The following is a 26,650-nucleotide window of genomic DNA, read 5'->3' as shown; positions in this document are numbered from 1 at the left end:
GCATGAATTCACCGTTTCTGTGCTTTCATTTATTAACCCCGCAGGTATGAAAAATGCCATCAGAATTCTGCTTGGTACAAGATAACTGAAATATCCCACGCTGAAATCCCCTTTCCTTTCGTACGCTCCCCCTAGTGATGTGTGCAAGCCTCAATCATTATTAACTCATCATTAACTTTCAGGAGGAATGTGAAAACATTCCCATTTACCTAGGACACTTAGTAGCTGAAGAATACTGTTCCTGGAACCCCGAGATCACCAGATAGAATGTTTTTAAAACTGTAACAGTTCCTACCACCCCCCAAGTGTGGAACAGTTTGCTACCCTGGGCGCTTTCAGAAGAAGGAGCAGGATATGACTTCAACAAATAATAAATAAACTGATGGTCTTCACGTTAGAACTATCACTCACTTTTGCATTCTTAACGCTTTCTTGAAGGGGGTTGGAGGGATCACAAAAGGTTGAACTTACCCGTTAACTCATGGATGGGACTGCTACATATTTCTTGAACAGTTAAGACACATTACGATTTTAGAAGTCTGTTCTGCCACATGGTAAATGAATGAGCATGACTAGCAGTAGGCTTTAAATCCCATACGCTTCTCTGCGGAGGGTAAAGTGCACAGTGTAATAAGCGAGAGAGATCAGCTGAAGAGTAACTCCAATTCTTCACCAAATGTAAGGGCTCCTTTTAGCCACTGTCCTCCATAGGTTGGCCTGCCCATTCAGTATATGGAGTGCAGAATGAGAAAAGACAACACCATCAATAAATCTGAAGGTTAATTGTAGGTATGAGGTGAACCTTCTTCTGCAATGTCAGCTAATCATACAAGTTCAGCAGGTTGGTTTTTTTGCTGGCAACCCAATTATTTCCCAGGACAATCGTCTTCTCCCCTTTTCAGCTACTAATTGGCTGGGTCTCAATTAATAAATGTCTCTTGTAATTCCATTGCTGCTGCTATCTAGGCAAATGTCCTTGTGTGTGGTGAAACAAGTTAAAAGGGTCCCAAGGCGGAGAGGAATCGGTGAGAGCAGGCATTATTGGGCTCAAAATATATAATAATAATAATAATAATAATAATAATAATCCCCTCAGCAATCTGATTTTGGAAGGTCTTCTCAAATATGACCATAACAGGTCATTTGGGTTTGAAACATCATGCAAAGGAGAAGATACTATTAGCTTCACATGAGGAACAATCTGGAACTGGCAGTGAACCGGATCAGCTGTAAATCAAAGCAGTTGTCTATTACAGATAGTCATAAGGAGACTGCATCAAATAATGTTCTCTCAAACCTAGTCTCTGTATTTGCCAATCTCTGGATATAGTGCCTGTTCTTTCGTTTCTGACCTCTGCCAACAGTGTCCCCTTCAGCTGCTGCTGCTGCTTCCTTCTCCTAAAAAAGGGAATAAAATCACTGAAGTCAAAACTGATTTAAGACTTTGCTTTTGACAGCTGTACTGTTCTAACAACTGGTGGATTGCAACTTAAACTACTTGTAGAAGCGGCAAATTGCAATAACTGTGGAAGGCAGGAGAATAGTAAGAGCCCCCTCTCTATTCACACTAATCGCATACAGACAAGCACACATATGAACAATGTCATCCTTCAACACACCGAGACAAACCACAAATCAAGTTAAATTTTAAAGTTCTCGGTAGAGTTTCTTCCTCGTTATTTGTAATTTTGTAGAGTTCTGCACAGAAGCCATGGAGTCGAGTTCCTTTTGAGGATGGAGAAATACCTGCAACCATTATCATACTGATGCCAATTCCTTTCAAAACACACTTCAACAGAGCCAATGATTTCCATGGTGTGAGATATTGAGGCTGAAGACTCTGCAAAGCTAACACCTTGCCTTCAACCATAGATACAAGGTTAGGAAGGCTAAGAAACAGAAGGCTGCATATAGCCTCTTTCTGTTCTTCCTATGGGAGAAATGCACAAAGGGACAGATTTGTCCATTTGTCTAAACGTTTGATTGTATATTGTCTAGACTCCATTGTGCAGCTCGACGATTAAGCCCCTTGTGGGAAGAAACACTAGTTGTACCCAGAACAGCTTCTGGGTGTTGATTAAAGAAAATGACCCCTTCTGTGAATTATTTCTGTGATATATCTGTTTGCTTGTCCACACTCCTTGCTCTGGAGTAGTCGCTTTGGTGATATATTTCTGTATGACAGTAAGAGCTGTTCGACAGTGGAATTTGCTGCCAAGGAGTGTGGTGGAGTCTCCTCTTTTGGAGGTCTTTAAGCAGAGGCTTGACAGCCATCTGTCAGGAATGCTTGATGGTGTTTCCTGCTTGGCAGGGGGTTGGACTGGATGGCCCTTGGGGTCTCTTCCAACTCTATGATTCTGCTTTAGGATTTAGCAACTATTCAGAGTTTCAAAGCCTACAACGGGCATGTTTATCTGCCACGAATGTGTATATACACCAGATGAGTCAAAATATAATGCTCAGAGAAGCCCTCGCACACCCTGAAGCTGCATCATTAAATGTTGTCAGATACCAGCTAGCAGCCACCTCAACCATCCTTGTGAACAGATAGCTAAGAGTAGAACTTTTTTGCATGTTGACAACCTAGGGAGATTGTACTTACTAAGAGCTGGACAGTTGTCTGCCATCTGTGCGGGAATGGTCTGCTCATCTCCCAAAAGACTTTGATTAGTTTCAACAGCTTCGGCATCCTCCATGCTTCCAACAGTTACAAACTGACCCAAAGCCACAACCCTTTGATTTGGTCCATGTTGTTCTCCAAGCGCTGATGTGGTAGCATTGTTCTGTGCTTGACTGAAACTTGCTTGAAGGTTATTATCCTTACTGAATATAGGCTGGATGGTTAATTGCCTCCTTGTGGAATGCGTAAGGCTTGCGGGCTGGAGGGGTGTTTGGCTATCCACCCTCAGAAGGGCTGCTGCTTCATCAAACGATTGCAGCTGTAAACCCTAAAAAAGTAAAAATTTGTTTAAAAGACGTTTACCACGTTCACTCACCAAAGTGCAAGATAGCAAATGAAGTTCCACGATAAAATTCTAGTTGGGTAGTTTCTGAATCCTAACTAGGATATATGGAGTGGCACTATCACCCCCCCCCCACCCGCCCCACACACACTTATGTGTCAGACCAGCAATGCTTAAAGTGTAGGTATGAAATGCAATTCTCTCCCTGTAAAAGGGAGGTTGCCAACAAGCGTGTGTTCAGCAGTTACTGAGTGCAGTTACCAGGGCCGTCTTAAGCATATCCGGCGCCGTGGTGCAAAGATCCCTCCGGCACCCCCCCCCCTTTCCCAGAGTTGCCAATCTTCTTTAGGAGGACAGCACTACCGGTGACATGCCCAGCTTTGCAGGGCTGGAGGAGGTGGGCAGCGGCTGGAGGGCAGCTACTACTCCGGCGGGGAAGAGGCGGAGGCTGGATGAGGCAGCTCCCAGCTCAGCTGGCTGCTTCGTGCTGTGGTGGCCACAGCAGGCGGAGGCTCCGGGTGCGGCGCTGTTTTGGTGCGGCATGGCGGAGGCGTGCGAGGGCGGTGAGCTGATGCCGGGAGGCACCGCGTCCAGCCTCTCCCTCTTCCCTGGCACCCTCCAGAACTTAGCACCCTGCGACACTAGCCTCTATGGGTAAGACGCCCCTGGCAGTTACTCATGTGCTGTGGGGATCTAAAATGTCTTTCTTCAAGGAAATGCATGCTGCAGGAATATCACAGTTTACCGTCAGTCAAGTCACAATATTTTGTTCCTGGATACTGCCTCAACAGGAGTGACTGATGCTATGCAGAACACAACTGTGCAAGTGTCACCTCTACGACAAAGTCTGCATTGTGAAATCTATAAAGCAGTCAGCTTGTGTCTCTTTAGATGTGCACTTGTCTTCTCCTGCAAAGAAGTGCACATCTTCCCTGATATTTAAAGAAAAAAACCAATACACAAACTATAATACAATGGTCTGTACGGTACAGGTAACTCCCTGATCCCAGACTACTAAATTTTTGACAGCTTGTTATAGAAACCGTAGTTACCTTTTGCTGGGTAAATACTATGGGCTGGAGAGACTCTGAAGTTAAGAGTTCCCTTGCTCCATTTGATTCCACTTTGATTACGGTTTTCTCTGGTGAGCTCCCTACAAAAATAACCAGAGACGAAGTGACATGGGGCAGGGACCCTTACCTTTGATAAAAGCTTATCCAATCAGCCAACCCAACTAAATCCCCAGATATATCTCATGCAGTTGAATGGTCAGTAGTCTGAAAGAAAACAAGGGAGTAGAAAGCAGGAAAGGGAGTTGAGTGACTATTACAGTGAGTAGTTGAACATTAAATCACAGGAAAATGAAAGAGTTACTTGCTTACTCTTTTCTCAGCATTATAGGTTAGACACTCAAAACAACATGTATGCACATACTCACTCTAGAGGAAGGGGCAAAAGAAAGCGAAAAAACACTGAGCTCCAAAAAGGAGCAGCACGTTAAACCTCCAAAGCTTTTTCCAAATAGTCTTTTGTCATATGAAGATATGCTTCTCATGCTACTTCTTGAAAGGTGATGAACTACTATCAGGAGGTCTGGAAAATCTGCCATCCTGCTTCATAGGTTCGGCTAGCTCTGAAAGAGGATCCAGCTCCCACTGGTATCGCTGTGACTCCAAGGACTAGCAACAAAAGCATTTTTTTTCAGGTACCACCTCCACAAGAAGTGAGACTATTTCTGAAGATCACAGAGCCTTCTCAGGGATGGCCTCTTGCTCCTTTCCAATGATATATTCTAATTGGGCTACAGGGTGGCTTATAAATAATCAAAATGATATTTTCACCAGATCTGAGTATTTTGGCTATTTTGGAATTTAAACCCTTATGGTGCAATCCTATAAATTTCTACTTAGAAAGTAAGCTCCACCCATTAGTCCAGGACTGCTGCCTTAAGTGTGCTAGGGATATCACTTGATTTGTTATTTTTAGCTGTATTTAACTAATAATTTAATATATTTAAATGTTTGTTTTATTGTTTTGTGTTCTATTTTGTGGCAGTGCCCCACTTAGGGAATTTGTAAAATAATAAAAGCAGCAGCTGATGCTGATTAATCTATAAATAAACACGATATACTGTATTGATTTGCATTCATTTGCCAAGGTTTCTGCTAATGCAATGGCTCAAGTAAATATAGTTGTACCTCAGTTTAAGAACAGCCCTGTTTACGAATTATTCGGTTTACGAACTCCGCAAAACCGGAAGTAGTGTCCCGGTTTGCGAACTTTACCTCGGTCTAAGAACGGAATCCGAACGGTGGAAGGGCACCGGCAGCGGGAGGCCTCATTAGGGAAAGCGTGCCTTGGTTTAAGAACGGTTTCCGTTTAAGAATAGACTTCCGGAACGGATTAAGTTCGTAAACCGAGGTACCACTGTACAGCAATTACTGTACCAGAACAGCACAAAACTCTGTACAGCAACCTTGCAGGTCCATTACGCCAACACTTCAAATAGATATATTAACCCAACACATTTAGGATCAGCTTTGCTAGCTGCAAATTTATAGCATCACTGAAATAAATATTATTGCCAGAATCTCTACATTACTCGCAGTCACAAATTATTTGAAGCAAGCTATAAATAAATTTTAAAAAACACCTACTATAAAAAGATATGCAAATAGTATGTCTGCTCCCTGAAGGGTAAAAATTAACTGATGAACAGAATATATTTGGACGTATTTCAAATAAGCGCCCCAGGGCCAAAAAACTGATCTCTTACACTGCCAGCAATTAAATTCTTACCTTCCAGTTCCAGGAGTAGGTTGTGTTTTTCAGTTCAATTGGTCCATTTCAAGAGTTGCTAAAAATACAAGTTAAACACACACAGAAAAAGGCTCAGCTTAATGTACAATCGTCATACATACACTGGTATAAGCAATACATAGCATCGGTTAGGTAACTAACATACATATGAGGAATTGCACGCTAAGCCACACACTTATTTAAATATTTTCCTGGGGACAAGTGTTAAAATATAAAACAAATCTACGGATCAGGAATCAGTCAGGTAAGAATAGCAATAAATGCCAGTGTAGACGAAAATTTTAAGTGTTAACAAACATGAAAATGTCCCTTTCAATAAGTCATCTTAATATTCTCCTCTCAGTAAGCACCTGACGCAAATCCATTCTCTTCTAGTGGCAGTTGAATTAACATCAAAAATTAACAACAGCCTTTACAGCCTACTCTTACCCCCAAACAGAATATGAGAGGGAGATAATCAAGGTAGGTTTTGCTTGAGTGAATACAGGATTTTTTGGGCGAAGCTTGTGTCCAGTCTCCCTCTCCCCCCCCCCCTCTCTCTCTCCATAGATTGCAGCTGATTTCATGATGTCACAACGTTCTGGGTTTCCCCATTCCTATCTCTGGCTGCTGACGAGAACCCCAAAGTTGAAACTGTTAATTTGGGGTTCTCATCAGGTGCACGCCATAATCATCACAATTATAACAAATAAGGCTTGACATATCTCGCTTTGCATGTCATGAGTCTATCTCATATATTAGTTTCACCTTTTAAGTTGAATTACTGAAAGAAATGAACCTTTCCACGATATTCTAATTTTTCGAGTTTCACCTGTAAGTCAATAGGTGATCTTCTGTGTATTTCAGACTCCTTGCATTCAGAAGGAGCCACTACCCTTGTGGCTTAGGGTCTTGCTGCAACTTCCTGTACCAGGCTATTTTTTTGCTCCCCACCCACACAACTATCACTTCCAAAGTGCTCATCACACCACAGCAAAGGGAAATGCACAAAGAATCATTCATAGGACAACATTTAAAGAATAAATTGTAAAAAAAAAGGAGGCATTTACTTTTAAGGCGCATGAACAAACCCAACCCATAATAATAATAATAATAATAAGTGAAGGAATGAGACAGTGTGTCCATCTTGAAACTGCCTCTAAAATTGGCACGGTTAAGCAATAAAATAAAGCAGGGGTTCCCAAACTGTGGTCTAGTGGATCATCAATGTCCTGCAATCTTCATTCAGGTGGACCATGGCATTTCTGCATTAAATATTTCTAGTGATTTTTAATGGCTTTTCAATTGTTTTCTTTATTGTATTTGTATTTCAAATGCAAATTTGAATGCTATATAAGAAATAAAATAAGTGATAAAATTACAGTAAAAAATCATACAACATCTAGCACAACTGTGACCACAAATAGGAAAATATTTAAGTGGCCCACCAAGATATTGAAGAGGTCAGGGAGTTTGGGAACCACTTATATAAAAGCTACATAAGGTCATGATTAACTCAGCAATAAATAAATGTTTTCAGTTTGCTCCTACCCTCAGTAGGTGAAGATGCAAGTGTAACAGTCACTGTTTCAGTAAGAATATTACCACTGTCTGTTGTCCATTGAAGCTGAAGAGGAAGAAGAGCCATTTAAAGAAGCCAACACTCTTATCACGTGTTGACACACATCCAAATCACAGTGAAAACACAAATACCGAAATGCAGATTTACTTATTTGTTCTTATGCTCTATCTTTTAGATTCCTCCTTCTTAACCCTTCTGTGGTTTTAAGGAACAGTTAACTTGGTGTCAAACAAACCCTGGTCAAATAACCATTTAAAGAAATAAAAGCCAAGCCTTCTGCCATGTGGAATATTAGTAAGACCTTCATAGTCCCTCTCTTATATTTGAGTTGTTCTAGCTAGGAGTTTGCCATGAACTTACTGAGTGACAACCCCAAATAATTAAAGCTTGCCACTTGTTCTAGCATATTTCTATTAAGTGACCATTTGAGTAAATAATTTGCTCTACTAAAAACAATGGTTTTTTTTATCATAGTTTATACTCTGTTTCTCATTTTGACAATACTGCATCAATCACCTTAGTAGCCAATTTAATTGTAATTTACCTCGGGGGGGGGGAATTATTTGTGCTAATTCCTTTGAAACAGTTATCCCGAGTGTCTCAAGAGCAAGCAATTAAGACTGCCAAAATGACCACAAAACCCGGCTGAAAGAGAAAGAGAGGGAAAAAGAAGAGTCCGCTCTTACCATTGCCGGAATAGTTTCCGAGTTGTATAATATCTTTCCATTTCTTAGTGACTTCTGCACTTCATGAATGTGGTTCTTGAGATCATTTACAGTAGGAAAGAAAGACAAGTTGTGCTTCTCGGGCACTTCATCAGGACTGAACAATTCTCGTTCCACAAATTTTCTGTTGAGTATTAGAAATGGAGGGGAAAGAGAGGATTACACACGTGTTGATACGTGATTTATCATACCTGCCGCTCTTCCAAACAACATACAATCAATGCTTGGGACGTTAACATTCCTTCCCCAAGCAGAGCAGAGCTCACACTCACAGATGGAGGTCTCCTTCCTCCCCCTTTCCTTCTGCATCTGGAGACAAGGGGTATCCTTGGAAAAAGTACAGGGGCCTACAAATGAAGACAGACTTGGTGGAAGTCCCCACCAAGCCCAAGTGTTTTACTCCACTAGCATAAATTTAGCCCGATTAACCAAAGTCTGTTGTCCATGGAGTTTTCTTGGCAGGGATACTGGAGTGGCTTGCCGGTTCCTCCTCCAGGTGGGATCACATTTAGTCTAAATTCTCCACTATGAAGATCCTGAAGTTGAAGCTGCAGTACTTTGGCTACCTCATAGAAAGAGAAGACTCCCTAGAAAAGACTCTGATGTGGGAAAGATGGAGGGCACAAGGAGAAGGGGGTGACAGAGGATGAGATGGTTGGACAGTGTTCTCGAAGTGACTGGCATGAGTTTGGCCAAACTGCGCGAGGCAGTGAAAAGATAGGCGTGCCTGGCGTGCTCTGGTCCATGGGGTCACGAAGAGTCGGACACGACTGAACGACTGAACAACAACAACAACCAGGGTCTGATTTTTTTTCTTGGGGGGGGGTGTCTTTCTAAAGATAGGTTTCTACATTATAATCCTAAATCTATTCATCAGGAAATAAGGATTTGTTTTAAGTTTTTAATGTGTGCTAAAACTCAGTTTAAAGTTTACAAGGAAAAAAAATGTTTAAACCACATCAGTTAACAAACATGGATACACATGCTATAATGTTATGGTTTTAGTTAAATAAATTGTTTAAATTGTTATTAAGGAAAGGATTATTTTTTCTCCTTCCAATAAAGTACAGAAGAAAAGTTGTCCAAATATAAACAGTTAACTTATTAAACCTCACAATAATTTCCTATCTGTCTATGTACATTTCTAATAGTATAACCAAATTAGTAATCTTTGATATAGCTGTAAAAACCACTCTGAAAATTTATTGTTCCAAAAATGAAACCTTCATCTGGTTGTAAATATTAAGATTATGCCAGCAGGAATGAGTCTTTCTGTAAAAAAAATAAATTAAATCAAGACTTACCGACTAGTGATTTAAATTGTGATTTAAATCAAATCCCCCCTGAGATTGACCCGTTCTTTCCTACTGGAAATTTTGCTGGAAAACTTAGGAAAAATCCAAAAACTTTGCAAAAACGAAAACTCAAAACACAAAACAACCAGGCAAACAGAAGTTTGGTAAAGAAAATATAGAATACCAATATGTAAAGCTTTATCTTCTGTGCAGTATAAGAAAAACTGCAACTTAGCCCATACTTTTGGCCTCTTGAAAAATCTCAGGTGTGGATAATAAAGTAGTAAGTTTCTATGCTATAGGCTTAGGGACTAGAGGTTTACTACAGGTCTCTGGGGTGCTCTTCCCAATTGGTTTGAAAAGCACCTGCCTTGATATATGGGAAGGATCTGGGCAACCACATTCCACTGCCAAAAGAGCCAAAAATGTATAAATCAGGACAGGGGCGGGGCAGGGCAGGGCAGGGAGCGGCGCTGTGTCATAACTCAAGTGTGTTGTTGTGTAGAGCAGGCATAGGCAAACTCGGCCCTCCAGATGCTTTTGGCCTACTACTCCCATGATCCCCAGCTAACAGGACCAGCAGTCAGGGATGATGGGAATTGTAGTTCCAAAACATCTGGAGGGCTGAGTTTGCCTATGCCTGGTGCAGAGACTACAAAGACTTACCGTAACTGTTTCCTCACTGCGTAGACCTGTTCTATTCCTTGAGACACTAGCTCTCGGATCTTATCTGCGACTTGCGGGTGAAGTCGCGAGGGCAGCGTGCAGCTTTCGTCTTTGCCTGGATCGTCCTCACCCTCTGGAGACGGGATGGAGAATGGCGATCGCGGGAGGCACATCTCTAGCTCATGATACTGATGAGCCTGCTGAGTGGGTAACTGCACATACCACCTGGCGAGAAAAACTGGCAGATGCAACTCCCAAGAAAGCATTTCCTTTTTCCAGCAGGAGGGCGGAAACCAACTTTGGAAATATGAAAACATTCATTTATCCAGGCGTTTGCTGCCTGAACAATGTTGCACGCCACCCTAATATCCAAGCAGTGTGAGATTCCAGTGTTTCCAGGCCTCTTACCCAGGGTTTGTGGTTCCCTTTGGGAATGATGTCTTTATGGTATATAGTTTATTTGCACATATATACAGCCTGAGCCTACAATTAATAATAATTTATTATTTATACCCCACCCATCTGCCTGAGTTTCCCCAGCCACTCTGGGCGGCTCCCAATCAAGTGTGAAACACAATACAGCATTAAATATTGAGGGGTTCGGGGCATTAACACCCCAAAAGGGTCTTGTTTCTCCCATAGTTTGTTTGCTAGGAGTGATCAAACTAAATGGGTTTCTGAGACATTCCTAATAGATGCTTCGCAGGGCCGGATTTAGGTTTGATGAGGCCCTAAGCTACTGAAGGTATGGGGCCCCTTATATGTCCAGCTGTCCTTTGTCAACAACAAATCGTCGCTGTTTTAGCACAGGTATACAACTGGGCAGTGGCGGAGCTAGGCTCCGCGGCACCCGGGGCGGCAAAGGAAACGCCCCGCCCCCGGGGCATTTCCGGGAGTGCCGCCGCCGCTTCTGCAGCCCCCTTTTAAGCCGAAGAGCCCGCTTTTTAAGCTCTGCGGCTCAAAAGGAGGCTGTGGAAGCGGCGGTCTGACGCTGCGGCTCCCGGGGCGACTGAGCCAGCGGCAGCGCGTGGGGGTGACAAACGCCGGCCCCTCCTGCCACTCCCCACGCTGCCGGTCACCCCGGGAGCAGCAGCGCTGCACGGACGGGGTGCTCCCTCAGCCGTGCGCTGTTGCTCCTGGGGTGACGGAGGGAGCGGCAGCGCTTGGGAATGGCGGGAGGGGCTGCCGCTTGTCAACCCCATGCGCCGCCGCTTGCTCCGTCGCCCCGGGAGCAACAGCGCACGGCCGAGGGAGCACCCCGTCCGTGCAGCGCTGCTGCTCCCAGGGTGACCGGTGTTACGTGGGGAGTGGCGGGAGGGGCCGCCGCTCGTCGCCCCCACCCGCCACTTGTCACACCTGCCGCTCGGGGCGTACCGCCCCCACCGCACCCCCCTAGCGACGCCCCTGCAACTGGGCAGTGCTGTAGAAAGGTTAAACGCGAATGCAATCTGTGTATAAGCATTTGCTGCTATAGCCACTTATACGTTACCTGAGAACCCCGCCAGCATCAATCAGGTTTTTCTTCAGCACGTTGAAAGCTTTCTCCTGTTCCACACGTAAAAATTTCTTATCAATTTTGGGGTCGGTCGGAACTCTATACTCAGGGAACTTTTGGACCTTCTTAATATAGATCCTGCCACAGGAAAGGAGGGGAAGGAATCACAACACAGAGACTACGACAAACAAACACATTCTCTTATTCTATTAAGACATTTTAGAATGAAAAGTACCTAACTATTTAAAGAGGTGGAAGAGTGACATGACCCCTTAAAACGTATGTGCCCCCCACAGCTGCTCTTATCTATTTTTATAATATTGGTAGTAACATTTTCTTGCTAATTTTTTTGTACGCTGTTGATAAGATAAACATTTGTTCTATTTACTAAAATGTTTGGAACCTTCTAGAGTGGCTGGGGAAACCCAGCCAGATGGACAGGGTATAAACAGTATATTGATAAATTAATTAATTTATTATTATTATGATTATGATTATTATTCTACTTTCCTGGCTATCCATTGCTTACCTTGCAGGACAGGTGGCTTTGTACACTTGGCATGAAATGTCCTCCTGTTCACCAGCTTTTCTGGGCTGAAAACCCTTCCTTCGGGGCCCATATTGGCACTCCATCACTATGGCTCTGCTTCCTGTTTTGTGGGAAATGCTGCAGGTTCATTGCGACAGATATTTTGTTTCCTCAGCAGATCAGTTTGGGACAGGGATGGGGGGAAATACACCTGTCCTAAAAGCCAAATCCAGAAGTGGCCAACCCTCTGTGGGCCATTCTAATGAACTGGTGCGGGGACCACCCAACTATCAATAACCTGACACCATATAAAGTCAGGGGATTCAAACTTAAAGCCACACAACTAAAAAGAAAGACTCTACCTTTGCTGTTCTGGCTGGAATTCAGCACTTTTTGAATCTAAGCCACAGCTGAAGGGCAGCGACGGAGCAAGCTGATTGGGTGTCTTGGGTGGTGGGTGTGCCCTGTGCACAGGGGCGGGGCCAGCCAGGGCAGACTTTTTTGGGCAGTGTGACACCTGTGGGCGCCCAAGCCACTGCGTCACTCCCAGGAGAGATGCATGGCTCAGCACGCTGCAGGCCCCGCGGTGAGTGCCGCCCAGCATTTTGTCACACACACCCAGTGGTGACACCCAGGGTGGCCTGTCCCCACCGCACCCCCTTCCTCTGCCCCTGCTAAAGGAGAAACAGTAGCAGAGCCAGCCAGCCCACAATGTGGGGTAAAGCAACCGCCTTGGGCAGCAGAAGCACAAGGGGTGGCACCCCTGCAGAAACCTTGCCCACCCCCACCTCTAGAGACAACGGCGTTGGCAGAAGCACCCGTTTACGTTCAGATTTTATGAGATCTCACAGAAAGCTTGCGAGATCTTGCAAAGCACACGAGAGCTCGCAGGAAACCAGTGCCACCTCTCTGGCGGCGCCGGCAGCAGACAGGAAGCACATTCCTGTTTTGCCTCAGGTGGCAGAACAGGATGCGCGGCACCTGGCCAGGAGCTCACTAAATGTGCCGACTAAGACTTCATTTAAAACAAATAATTTAATAATTTAACACTGCTAGAGCAAGAGACATGTGTGTTCCATGAAAATAAAGTTTCCATACATAAAAAAGAATGTATGGCCCGTGCACACTATTCTATTTGAAGATGGCATAACTGTTTATTTCATCACAATTGCATGTATATAAAGGCAACTCCATAGTGGCTTCCAAACATGCAACAAGGCATGTTTACATGGAGGTTATGCCTGTGTAGAAAAGGGTTCTGTGAAGAGTTCTAAATGACATTTTTCTCAAAAGACTAGAACACAAGTACCAACACACAAGCACACAGCAGAATATGAGTGAAAGTTAAGTTACCAGCATTGACAAAAGGGATCCCATCAAACGGAACATATTGTGATTTCCACATCAGCCTCGTGGCAGGTTTAGCTGGGCTTGGAGACTGGCGTGTTCCCCACACGCTGTGCGTTTGCTGCTTGTGCACTGTTAGAATATTCTCTAGTTCTGTTTCACTTGAACAATAGCCACGGTATGAATCCCCAATTTTCTGCATGAAGAGGAGGTGAAATAATAGGATTTATTCGCCAATTAAAATGCTTTTTAGATTTCAGGAAGTGAGAAAGTGTTTTTAGGCAAAGGCTGAACTCTTTGGGCCCATCGCACTATTGTAAATTAGGTTTTCTGGGCAGGGGACGGAGAAGGGGAAACACTGAAAGAAAGTTTGAGGCTCAGAGAGGGCCTAGGGTTCTGCATTTAAGGTGGACCATACAAGTCATGTTTAAAACTTCCATTTCCTTTGTTCCCTCCCCCCTCCCCCCACATACACTGAAATGGTATATATAGTGGGTAGAAACTAGTAAAAATTCCCTGCAAATAAACTGCTCTTCATGGCTCCTGTGCATGGGGTGGTCAGAGGAATTTTTAACTTTTACCCAAAAAATGTAAGAGTCCTCTTGAAAAATACTGAGATCTCGCTTTAGGTTAATTTGATTGCATGTACAATTTGTTAAGTATAACTTTCAGTCAAGACATTGCTACAAATGGAAATTTCAGTATATAAAAAAGCCAGTATCATCACATGAGATGCCTGTGGCAATCCAGTGTGTTGTACGCACATTATCTGCAGGAGACAGAATTTTTCCAAGAGTTTCTTCCCTTCCCAATTTTCCTGAGTTTAAGATGCAGTTTCTGGGTTTATTTGCTGCAAACTGTGTTAAAAATTATATGTTTTGCCAGAATTCCATGTACCCCCCTTTAACTGTACAGTATATAAGTGAAAGCTCAGTGACAAGTGTAGGTAAAATGCTATTTTGGAAAGCAACGCATTTTCATTTCTGCCGACTTTTACTGCTGTACATGATTCTAAAGAGAATCATGTACAGGGGGTTGGACTGGATGGCCCTTGTGGTCTCTTCCAACTCTATGATTCTATGATTCTATGTCTGCTGAGCAGTGTGCATCATCTCCATTGATTTTGCTTATATGCCTATTTAATGTCAAACACCCAAAACACTATTTTAAAAACACAGGCAAGTGCATAAAGCAGTTCAAATATTATATGGGGTAACAGCCAAATAGAAAACTCCTGGGGAAATTGCGTGCTATTGTAACAAGTTCTCCAATCAGTCTAATTTTTTTTTTCAAAGCATGCAAGCTAAAGGTTGTAGTCATCTCCAAAAAAGACATAATATTATGTTGTCAGCTATTCTATGGCCTTTTGGCGAAGGGCAGTATAGGTCTATAATTTTCTTAATAAAACAAAAACAAATGAACTGCTCAGGAGTTTAAGGCAGATGACTCGGGGTAGCAAAGCCTTGCCATAAACAGTGTATTCATCAGATGAAGGGCTTGACTGCAAGGCAATCCCTCTCTGCTTGTTGCATTTCATGAAAGATTCTAGTGAAAAACTTACGCAACATATCTGAATGCCTCGGTTCATATCTTTTCCAGAGACCAATTACAATTACTTTCCCACTTTCGACTATAAGTTGCTAGGGCCATTTACATTCCATGACATCCACTTAAATCCCCCTCTGGCTACCACTAGTCTGCCTTGGCTCCGAACACACTACGAGACAGGTATCTGAACTACAAGACAAGTATCTGAAGAAGTGTGTATGCACACAAAGGTAAAGGTAAAAGTAAAGGTACCCCTGACCATTAGGTCCAGTCGTGAGGGAGCCGGCATTTGGCAGCAGACAGCTTTCGGGTCATGTGGCTAGCATGACTAGGCCGCTTCTGGCGAACCAGAGCAGCGCACGGAAATGCCATTTACCTTCCCGCCAGAGCAGCACCTATTTATCTACTTGCTCTTTGACGTGCTTTCGAACTGCTAGGTTGGCAGGAGCTGGGACTGAGCAACGAGAGCTCATCCCGTTGCGGGGATTCGAACCGCCGACCTTCTGATCGGCAAGCCCTAGGCTCAGTGGTTTAGACCACAGCGCCACCCATGTCCCTTTACATGCACACAAAAGCTCATACCAATAACAAATTTAGTTAGTCTCTAAGGTGCTACTGGAAGGAATTTTTTTTATTTTTTACTTTGTTAAACTACAAGACAGTTTAACTGACAAACGTTGACCAAGAAATCGATACTAGTTTGTGAGATTAATACTTTGCTCAGTTGTTGTTTTAAGCTCACCTCACAGTTCCTGAGACGGCGAGCCCAGGTAGGTGTGGTTTGAGGACAATGGTTGAGGGGAAACTGGAAAAGTGTCTTCCATAACCTAAACAATAAATGCAAAATGGGATATAGAGTCAAAACAAACCGATGCAAATAAACACATAATCGCAGATTTAGACGATATTGCTGTATTAAGGACCAGAAGGAGATTGCTTTTCACTTCTTGCAGTTAACATCTGTAAGACACTATCTGCAATACTTCAAAAAATAATTAAAAGCTATCATTCAAAGCAACCACCTACTCTTTCACTTCATTGCTGCAAGCCTTCAGGGACAAGATGGTTTAGGAATCTCATATGTCAATCATTAGAAAGCAACCTTTGACTATTTGCAACAAGAAGAAGTTCAGCTAAAAATTCTGAGAATGGGGAAAACTACAGAACTCCAGTCTGCCTGAGAAGAGATTTCCTCATCTTCTGACCTACCTGGTGGCTGTTGTTTTGGACACCGCGAGAGATGCTGGAGGATGAAGGATGTATCTGCTTGTACCGTCTGCAACAGCAGCCACTGCAACAGTTCGCAAACTCCCACCATTTCTATCTTCTGAAGCATCTTAGGAAAAAGATGGGGGGGGGAGACCCATCCCTCTTTAATAAGTGCATAGAGAACTAAGAAAGCGCAATTCAGAAAACTGGTGAGCAATTAGCAAGCAGCAGCCTGAGACTGAAATGTGAATCTGTCTCTGCCAGACCCTGAAACCTCCTAGAATGGAGAGGCCCTGTTCTAATAGAGCTAAGGGCACAGCTCTCAGAATGTGCTTTTCCATAACCACCACAACCTCAGCTCAAAGTTGGTTTAGCAACACCTCCAAGGAAAACAAAAAGGGGGGCTCCATTTTGCTTGTGTATGTTTGCGAAATTCTACATTTCCCGTTCTCAAGTCAATTAAATCTTGAGCCAAAGGAAGAAAAGGAAAGAATCTATCCCAGTGTGCTACATGTACAAAATACAGCACATACTTTGCACCTAGCAGCTGTGACATCTGCAAGTAGCAGCACACACCCCTGCTGTAAAGGCACATCTCAAGAAAAAGAAGCTCAAACAGCCTGTGAGAAGCCTACCTCTTCAAATTCCAAGTTTACAATTAAAATTATTGATTATGAGCGTGGAAATACAGTTACATAATGAAGATGTATGCCTTGGCACCAGAATTCACAAACTTAATGTTAAGTGCTTTCACTTAGCAGCATGTTGTACTGATTTCAGTGGAACTCGCTTCCACATAGTCTGTTGAGACACTATGTACCTTACCCTGAGAACTGGTGACATCCAGGAGTTGACCTTGGGGAATAATCACTTGTGCTATTCCTGGCTTAGAAGGAATAACATGCAACACTTGCCCATTTTCAGACTGGCTGGCAACTATCATCTTTGAAGGAAACAAAGAAATGGCATAATGAATATCATATAATATTTGAGAGATAGATTTATACCAATAAGCTTCAAACCAATTTGAAATTATTCATCTCTGTTTTATAGAAAAATCAGAAACCACTGAGATCTAGGTTTGAATTTAAGCAGAGAGACTCAAGTTATTACTGATAAGACCCACATATTGATGGAATTCCCCCTGCCCCAGCTATTTCAAGGTTCCCTTAACACAGCGATTCGACAAAAACACAACAGGCTTAATCCACATATCTGTTTATGAAGTACAGAAGACCAATGTGTTATTAAGGTTGGCAATTAAAAAAAATATTCAGTTGATTCGTCCATCTGCCATTTAGTCAACAAAACGTAACGCAGATTGGGGCATTATCAACATTTCAACACAGGGGTCCTTTTTCAAATACATTGGAGGGAAAACTCAACCAACAAAAACTGCCCTAAGATGTATTTACTCACCATGTGAGTGCTGGACCCCTCTGAGGCTTGTAGTTCATAAGGGGATGGCCACTCTGGCGTACAAGTTGAAACCCTTCTGCTGGAAGAGGGAGTGTCTGGGACAGCTGCATTTGTGCATTCAGTGACTGAGAAACATCTTCCAAAATGGGCACCGTGATAGGCAGGACTGCTTGAGGAACATCTGGCCCAAAGGATGGGTCCCCAGTTTCCATGTATGCTAGATGCTGTCATGCAGAATATATATTGACATCTTTTCAATCATTTGTTTTTTTTTTCTTTAATCTTCGGAATAGCAAATGGTACCTTAGTACCAAGATGACCATTGAGGGAATTTTCTACTCAAACCTGAGTTTTCAGGCTGAAAACTATGGCCTGAAAAGCCACCTCGATTGGACTGCCATCATCCCTTTTGTACCATCTGGGCTATGATACCGCCCTCGAATCCCTGAGGCAAAGGCTTTGGGACATTTCACATAGCGACCTGCGATCTCGATCTCATGTAATCTGTGGCCCGGTAAAACAGAACTTTCTGACATAATTAAACAATATGGGTATGACTTTCAGATATCCTCATATCTTAGGAATCTGTCTGTACCAACCTATTGGGGCTTATTTACCAAAACCAGACTAAATGTATTTCCTTCGGAAGTGCTAAATGGTAGACTGAGAGGCATGCCTTATCAGAACAGGCTTTGTTCATGTTCTCAGGATGTTGACTGCATGAAGCATATCTTACTGCATTGTGGGCAGTACGAGCGAGCAAGGGACCAACTGATCAAACCCCTACTGGCAAATCTGCCGAGGAAATCTGAAGCGTCCCATATTAGAAGAGAAGAAGAGTTTGGATTTGATATCCCGCTTTTCACTACCCAAAGGAGTCTCAAAGCGGCTAACATTCTCCTTTCCCTTCCTCCCCCACAACAAACACTCTGTGAGGTGAGTGGGGCTGAGAGACTTCAAAGAAGTGTGACTAGCCCAAGGTCGCCCAGCAGCTGCATGTGGAGGAGCGGGGACACGAACCCGGTTCCCCAGATTACGAGACTAACGGTCTTAACCACTACACCACACTGGCTCTCAAATATTAAATATCATTTGGATGATAGGTGCAATGATATTACACTGGCCGTGGCAAAGTTTCTTTCGGAAATCAAAAGAAACAAAGATTATCAAGCTCGAGACAAAACAAAATGACTGCCTCGGTTTCTCTCTCTTTTGTGGTTGGCTGTCTTAACTGTATTTTGTCCTGAAATTCTTCTGTGGATCTTTGGACCGCAATAAAGATTTATTATTATATACTCAAACCACACCCACCCACCAGCTGATGTCACTTTGTTTTAGCAACACCTTTGGGACAGCAAAGCACCCAGCATTACTGACAAATTTGGCCTGCGAGGCCAATTCTGATTTGGCCCATGGAGTCAAAAGGTTCCCCTCCCCTTGCCTTAAGCAAAATGGGACTCACACAGGGTTGCCATATTTTGAACAGTAAAAAAGAGGACACATTTGCCAACTTCTACTTTTAACTATGGAACACTGTAACGACTCTACACATGTAAAAGACCTGGAGAAAGAGGGCATTTGGCAACCCTACGAAAGTTAACAAGTAAATGACTGATCATTTACCTGGAATACTTGGTTCTCAGTTTCCACCTCTTCAGTATTTTTAGACTTGACCAATAAGTCACTAGCTCTCTCCATGCTGGCTTCATGATCAACTCCATTTTCTTCCATTACAAAACAAACTAGAAAAGAAATATTTAGAAATATTTAGAATCTGAACCCTGGTATTCTGCCATAGTACAGTCTAATTTCCCCTGGCATTTACTCCTTTCTAGGTAGATTTCACATTTCAGAGACCAATACAGTCATAACCCGGGTTGCGCATGCTCCGTGATGCGTACGTTCGAGTTAAGAACGCCCACAACCCAGAAGCGTTTCCGGAGCATGCGCGACCTCCAGATGCGCAGAACGCTTCTGCGCACTTCGCACATGCACAGAAGCGCTCAAATCGCACTACTTCCGGGTTTTCAGGGGGGGTTGGGCGTTCGTGTTAAGCACGCTCATGTTACATAGCGCGATCCAGAACGGATCGCGTGCGTAACACGGGGTGCTACTGTACCTAATTTCATTTGAATCAGTGGTTAAAATTGCAATCCTGCACCAGGCATTAAGACCCGTTGCACTCTGAGGGATTTGGTTTTTTAGTGTGTACAATTGCGTTGAAAACCCTCTTTGGCACTCCCAAGGCTAAAATACTTTTAATCCTTCATAAAACAGAACTTTCTGACATAATTAATCAGCTTCCATGTTAGTAGAATCTCAAGGTAATGCTATGATGGATTAGCAAGAAAGCATACACTGGAACTGAAAGAATTTCTATTCTTTTAAAAAGTTTCTAGTCCTCAGGACTGCTGCAATAAATTTGGCAGCAAGATGGCCCAAATAACCAACAATCAATCAGAAACAATTTTGGATGTAGTTTGCAAGTCTCTGAGATCCAATTACTTTACTACTTACTATTGGAAAATATAAATATTTGGGGAAGTTGCATTACAGTAATGTACACATATAGGATGCCAACTATTTTTAAAATCTGAGCTCCAGAAAAAATATGGATTTTGAAGCAAGCCAAACAATCCATCTGTGGCAGGATGACCTTTTACTGTCACATCCTATTTCTGAGAATTATCGATATTTGCAGTTACGTGTGTGCATCCAATCGGCAGTATTGGGGTCTATTTAAAAACAATCCAAACCATAGCAGTGGTGCAATGAATGGCTATTCTTTTCCCCCATCCCCCCAAAACCAAATTATTATAACTCTTCCAACAGGTTGAACATACCCTGTGAAACAGAAAAAAAGGTGAGATTGGGGGAGGAGAGCAGCAACAGCTCCTTGCCAACCACTTTAAAAGATGGGCGGGGTAGAAATAATAATTTATATAAAAAAATATTATTAAAAGTCTTGAGGCACCTTAAAGACTAATCAGATTTAAACACTAACCATGAATGGCAAAATGCACATTTACTAAAAGAATATAAGAAGGAGGAAAGTAACCTCCACATTTAATGGGGCTTACCTTCAGCAAAAAAAGGGACACCAGGTGGCGCTGTGGTCTAAACCACAAAGCCTAGGGTTTGCCGATCAGAAGGTTGGCGATTCAAATCTCCATGATGTGGGAATGTTTAGGAGTGTGGATGAGTATATATTATTTATATATCTCAATCCCAGCTTGTGTGAGCAAGCTCCAAATTTAGCAGAGTTTACATTCCCTTTTAAAACACAGCAGAAAAACGTTTGCATAGGCTTGCTTAAGCCAGCTATATTCCTGGTATATTCCCCTTGTTCCCTCTTAAAAATAAAGATACAAAACAGCACTGGTTATTAGATATAAAAGTGTTTACTCACGGACATCCAAGAGTCACAGTACAGGCTTCAAGGAGGCAGACAAACTTAGATAAATGTATTTACATGTGGTGAAGCTGATTCCATGAGGAAAGAAGCTTCACTTCTGCTTCTCTCAGCTGCAGGCTGAGAGAGCATCCTGCTTCTTCAAGAGATGAGGCAAAATGGAGAGTGATCTTTGGGATGTGGTTCCCAGGTAAGACCACACCTACTTCTGGTTCCTGTAACTCAGTCCAGGTAAACCGGAAGTTAAGCCTGGAGGACTGAGTTACCTTCATGTCCTCTCTAGGAGTGTTGTGTTTGGCTGCTCTGTGTTTACATCCCACACATGATAGGGTGAGCTCCCGTTGCTCGGTCCCTGCTCCTGCCAACCTAGCAGTCCGAAAGCACGTCAAAGTGCAAGTAGATAAATAGGTACCGCTCTGACGGGAAGGTAAATGGTGTTTCCGTGCGCTGCTCTGGTTCGCCAGAAGCAGCTTAGTCATGCTAGCCACATGACACGGAAGCTGTACCATGGCTCCCTCGGCCAGTAAAGCTAGATGAGCACCACAATCCCAGAGTCATCCCTTTATTAGGTCCAGTTGCGGAGGTGGTACCTATTTATCTACTTGCACTTGATGTGCTTTTGAACTGCTAGGTTGGCAGGAGCAGGGACTGAGCAACGGGAGCTCACCCCTGTGAGTAGAAATTGGAAACTAATTTGTCTGTTTGACTGTCAGCCCCACCTTTCTTGTGGTGCAATGGTGCCCAGCACGCTTCCCCTGGGCGGTGCTGCTCCACTCTGCTTCTCCTGGCTGTTGTCTTTCCTCTTCATCACACAAACAACTGACTACGAACTGCATAATTAAGTCAGCCTGGGGCATTGTTTCAAGAGTTAAACACAAATTCGCATAACTCTTATTCAGAGAACTTAGAAGAATGTATACTTCCAACTCTTCTGGAAAACCGATGTTTAACTGTCTCAGCTTATTGAAAACAGCTAGCATCTTAGCTACATGCTCTCTGATACTATCACCAGGCTTCAGCTTCAGCTCAAATAGACTTCTAGTGACGTGAATCTTGGCTCCCACTGTTGTCCGGTGATGGACTCTTTGCAGCGCCTGCCAGACGTCATGAGCATTTTTCAGAGCCTCCACATATGGCAACTGTGAGGCATTTATGCTCAGCACTAGAATTCCCATTGCCCTCTGATCCTTTCTTAGGGCAGCAGCAGCCACAGTGGCCTGAGCTGCAGTAGCAACAGCAGGAGCTGGAGCTGGAGGGGCCAGGGTGCAGTCCCAGAGATCCTTGACTGTAAGCCAGGCTTTAACTCTTTGGGACCATTCTTCCCAATTTTGTCCATTGAGCCTTTCAAAAGGAACAGAGTAGCTCTCCTGGAATTCAGCCATCTTCCCCTGGGGCATAGTGTAGCTTACTCACACTTCAGCAGCTTCTGGCACCCGGTCTCGACGACGGCTCCTTTCGCCAGCGAGTTCCACTGTCTTACGCTTTAAGCACACAGCACAAAACAGGTCCTCAAGCTGGTCTCACTGCCTCCACTCTTGGCAGCCGGCCTGACATTCCATAGCTAGACAGCCAAGAAAGTGTCCATAGCAACAGAGCTTGCAGCCTGTCGGCAGCTCGGTCTCTCTGCACATAGACAAAACTTCCCACGCAGGCAGTTTCAGTCCATGCACGTGCCAATGGCATCTGGACTCCATAACCTGTGAGTAGAAATTGGAAATCAATTTGTCTGTTTGACTGTCAGCCCCACCTTTCTTGAGGTGCATTGGTGCCCAGTACGCTTCCCCTGGGTGCTGCTGCTCCACTCTGCTTCTCCCGGCTGCAGCATAGAGATTTTTTTTAGCAGCGGTGTGCCTGTGTCAGCACAGCAGTAAAACTCTCTAACACAGCTTTTTCTGTTCTACAAAGTTTTTAATGCACAGCAGAAACAAAAACAATAAATCAGCCAGGAGAGAGCGATGACATGTTGCCTCTCCCTTCGCAGCCACAAAACAGAAAGTTAAAGGTACTTATATAACAAAGCGTAACACCCGTATGTGAACACACCCCAGTCACAGGACGCCAATTCCCTTGAGCTATTAACCCTGTAAGCTCTGGATCTACTCAAACCCCATCACGGGGATTCGAACCGCCAACCTTCTGATTGGCAAGCCCTAGGCTCTGTGGTTTAACCCAGTGCCAGCCGCGTCCCCCTTTACCTTTACCTTTCAGCAAATTGTCAACAGGGTTGTACCACTGAAGGTTGCAACAGGCTTTTGGGAACTGGCTGCTTTCAACAAAAGGACCTTTTTTTAATTGCAATTATTTCATATGCTTGCAAACAGGCTTTACATACCTACATACTTTTAACTCCGATGTTTAATTGTGTGGGCTTTTTTTTTTTTTAATTGCTGTTTCCCGTTCCCCCCAAGGGTTTAAGCGGTTCTTATCTGTAAGCCGCCTTGAAATGAAAAACATTTTTAAAATATTATTTTTAAAAACAAAAAACAGAAGCCTTACTTTTGGGAACTACAGGGACAGAACTACCCAAACTGTATAGAAATTTATTCATGTATGTGACTACAGCAGCAAGAATGTTGCTTTGCGCCAAAATGAAAAGAAGTCCCAGCGAAAGAAGAATGGAAATAAAAACTTATGGAATATGCAGAAATGGTGAAACCTACTGGAAGAATAAGAAATAAAGAAAACAAAACTTTTTAAAATAAAAGAATGGAAATGGGATTTCTGAATATTTACAAACTGTGAACAGATAAGAACATGGGCAGGACCATTGTAACAGCCTGCAGTTTTATAAGGGGACATATTTTAAGCAGATGAACAAATGCGCAAATTGAGTTAACTTAGGATCAAATAATAGAAATGGTTTATGGAATATATACAAAAGAACTGTAAAACAGCAAGAACTATTGTAATAACCTGCAATTTTTATAGGAGTATATATTTAAAGTACAGTGGTACCTCTGGTTACGTCCTTACTTTGTTTCGGAGGTCCGTTCTTAACCTGAAACTGTTCTTAACCTGAAGCACCACTTTAGCTAATGGGACCTCCCGCTGCCGCTGAGCCGCCAGAGCACAACTTCTGTTCTTATCCTGAAGCAAAATTCTTAACCTGAAGCGTTATTTCTGGGTTAGTAGAGTATGTAATCTGAAGCGTATGTAACCCAAGGTACTACTGTAGATGAATAAATGCACAAATTACCGTACTTTCCCCTGTATAAGACCAGATTTTTTTTACTAAAAAACTGTGTTAAAAAGCAGTGGGTAGTCTTATACACAGGGGGCAATCTCCCCCCATTTTCTTAATTTTGAGTCTCCCAAAATAGGGGGCATCTTTATACATGGGGGCGTGTTATACACGGAAACATACAGTAAGTTAATTTAGGGTGTGCAGAAAATATTTTTAAAAAATAAATTTAAGGAGCCTAAGAGAGAGAGGGGAGGAAATGTCAACATGATTGTAAAGGTATTGAAACGGATAAAACTGAAAATCAATAATAATAATAATGGAAACAAAACAAAATAAAACATTCCTTCCAGTAGCACCTTAGAGACCAAACTTTGGTCTCTAAGGTGCTACTGGAAGGAATTTTTTTATTTTATTTTGTTTTGACTATGGCAGACCAACAGGGCTACCTACCTTTAATAATAATGCAGTCATGGCTTTTCTCTTGGGAGAAAAGCAATGACAAACCTAGACAGCATCTTAAAAAGCAAAGACATCACCTTGCCGACAAAGGTCCGTATAGTTAAAGCTATGGTCTTCCCAGTCGTGATGTACGGAAGTGAGAGCTGGACCATAAAGAAGGCTGATCTCCGAAGAATGGATGCTTTTGAATTAGGGTGCTGGAGGAGACTCTTGAGAGTCCCATGGACTGCAAGAAGATCAAACCTATCCATCCTTAAAGAAATCAGCCCTGAGTGCTCACTAGAAGGACAGATCCTGAAGTTGAGGCTCCAGTACTTTGGCCACCTCATGAGAAGAGAAGACTCCCTGGAAAAGACCCTGATGTTGGGAAAGATGGAGGGCACAAGGAGAAGGGGACGACAGAGGATGAGATGGTTGGACAGTGTTCTCGAAGCTACTAACATGAGTTTGGCCAAACTGCGAGAGGAAGTGAAGGATAGGCGTGCTCTGTTCCATGGGGTCACGAAGAGTCGGACACGACTGAACGACAACAACAACAACAACATGGCTTTTGCCCACACAACTGAGCTGAGGGGGGGGGATTTGTGTGGGGGGGCGCCCCTTCACCCGAGTATTAAGCCCCAATTTGGGGTGGGGGGAAGGGAGGGAGCCCCCTTGCCAGGCAGAAACAGCCCCCCCCCTCTCTTTCCCTCCCTGAGGAGGATGAGGTAGGGAGGGCGGGCAAGGGCGCGCGGCAGCGTGAGTGACGCGACCGGCGACTGCCGCGCGCGCGAGCCCTGCCGGGGGGGGATGAGGGAGAAAGGGGAGGGGGAGGGAGAGGAGGGAAAACTCAGAACGAGTCTACTACTCAACCTCGTCTTGGTTCTGCCAGGCGCCGCCGATGATTCCGCGCGGACGCCCGTACGGCGCAGGCGCAGCAGCAGGGCACGCACGCAGCGTGCCGCGCCCACCAGGCCGCCGCAAGCGAAGGCGAAGGGGTTTTTTTTTGCGACGGGAGCCAGCGGGGCACCGTAGAAAACCCGGAAATGCTGGACTATCCACGTGTGTGTGGTTTTTCAGAAAGGGGGAGAGGGTTCGCCGATGGGTGCTTTTTAAAATGGTTTCCGTACGCTCAGGTTGTGCCCAATTCTGCAGCGGTTCCTGATGGCAATGAACGCTGGTTTACGTGCTTTTATTTAAAATGCAAACGTTGCCAAATGCGTGGCACGTTTGTATACGCGCACACACGCACCTTGGAAGGGGGAGGTGTCATGAGGTTTTTTTTGTTCTTTTTTTATTTCCATTATGAGCTTTGTGTTTTTATGTTGTATTTTTATGCTGTGAACCGTCCTGAGATCTTTAGATAAAGGGCAGTATTAAATAAATATTTCATACATATACATATATTTGTTGTTGTTGTTGTTGTTCAGTCGTGTCCGACTCTTCGTGACCCCATGGACCAGAGCACGCCAGGCACGCCTATCCTTCACTGCCTCTCTCAGTTTGGCCAAACTCATGTTAGTAGCTTCGAGAACACTGTCCAACCATCTCATCCTCTGTCGTCCCCTTCTCCTTGTGCCCTCCATCTTTCCCAACCTCAGGGTCTTTTCTAGGGAGTCTTCTCTTCTCATGAGGTGGCCAAAGTACTGGAGCCTCAGCTTCAGGATCTATATATATACATATATATATACATTTGGGTAATATAATAAGACTCAGAGAGAGAGAGAATATATATAGAGAGAGTGATGAGTTTCATTTTTATATTACCCAATTTTCTTCAACTCAGATGGGCATAAATAGGAATAACAGGCTGCAAACCCAAGCATAAGTTTACAGCACAAAGCACATTTTCCCCACCCTGAAAACTAATTTACTGAGAATTGTGGGGTGGAGAGAGAAATATATATATTTTTTTAATATAGTGTACGCCTTTTGTGCACGGCGGAACCAATTGAAAAACAACAACCCATCGACTTCGTGGCTTATGTAGGAAGTGCGAGAAGAGAGAGAGAGAAATAAAAGCTGGCTCTTTACCTTTA

General features: G+C 43.6%; 1 protein-coding gene across 2 annotated transcripts; it reads right to left on the bottom strand.

Annotated features, from left to right (window-relative positions):
• Positions 1 to 1,325: 1,325 nt before the first annotated feature.
• On the bottom strand, positions 1,326 to 22,576 carry CARF (calcium responsive transcription factor). 2 transcript variants are annotated; one of them, XM_033169810.1, is made up of 16 exons: positions 22,403 to 22,576; positions 19,201 to 19,319; positions 17,578 to 17,801; positions 16,984 to 17,101; positions 16,159 to 16,285; positions 15,692 to 15,776; positions 13,408 to 13,597; positions 12,055 to 12,175; positions 11,520 to 11,663; positions 10,031 to 10,255; positions 8,031 to 8,193; positions 7,314 to 7,389; positions 5,763 to 5,820; positions 4,016 to 4,116; positions 2,603 to 2,948; positions 1,326 to 1,398 (listed from the first exon to the last, which is right to left on the bottom strand). In XM_033169810.1, exons 3-13 carry the CDS (start codon positions 17,578 to 17,580, stop codon positions 5,792 to 5,794), a joined length of 1,281 nt encoding a protein of 426 aa, XP_033025701.1. In that variant the 5' UTR covers positions 17,581 to 17,801; positions 19,201 to 19,319; positions 22,403 to 22,576; the 3' UTR covers positions 1,326 to 1,398; positions 2,603 to 2,948; positions 4,016 to 4,116; positions 5,763 to 5,791. The 2 variants fall into 2 exon arrangements, with proteins under 2 accessions (XP_033025701.1, XP_033025709.1); XM_033169818.1 differs by lacking the exons at positions 17,578 to 17,801; positions 19,201 to 19,319; positions 22,403 to 22,576 and having other exon boundaries at positions 16,984 to 17,224.
• Between the last annotated feature and the right edge of the window lie 4,074 nt (positions 22,577 to 26,650).

Source organism: Lacerta agilis, chromosome 1 (genome assembly GCF_009819535.1).
Source record: "Lacerta agilis isolate rLacAgi1 chromosome 1, rLacAgi1.pri, whole genome shotgun sequence".
Classification (NCBI taxonomy): Eukaryota; Metazoa; Chordata; class Lepidosauria; order Squamata; family Lacertidae; genus Lacerta; species Lacerta agilis.
The sequence above is the reverse complement of the archived record's forward strand: the minus strand, read 5'-3'. Positions and strand labels throughout refer to the sequence as shown.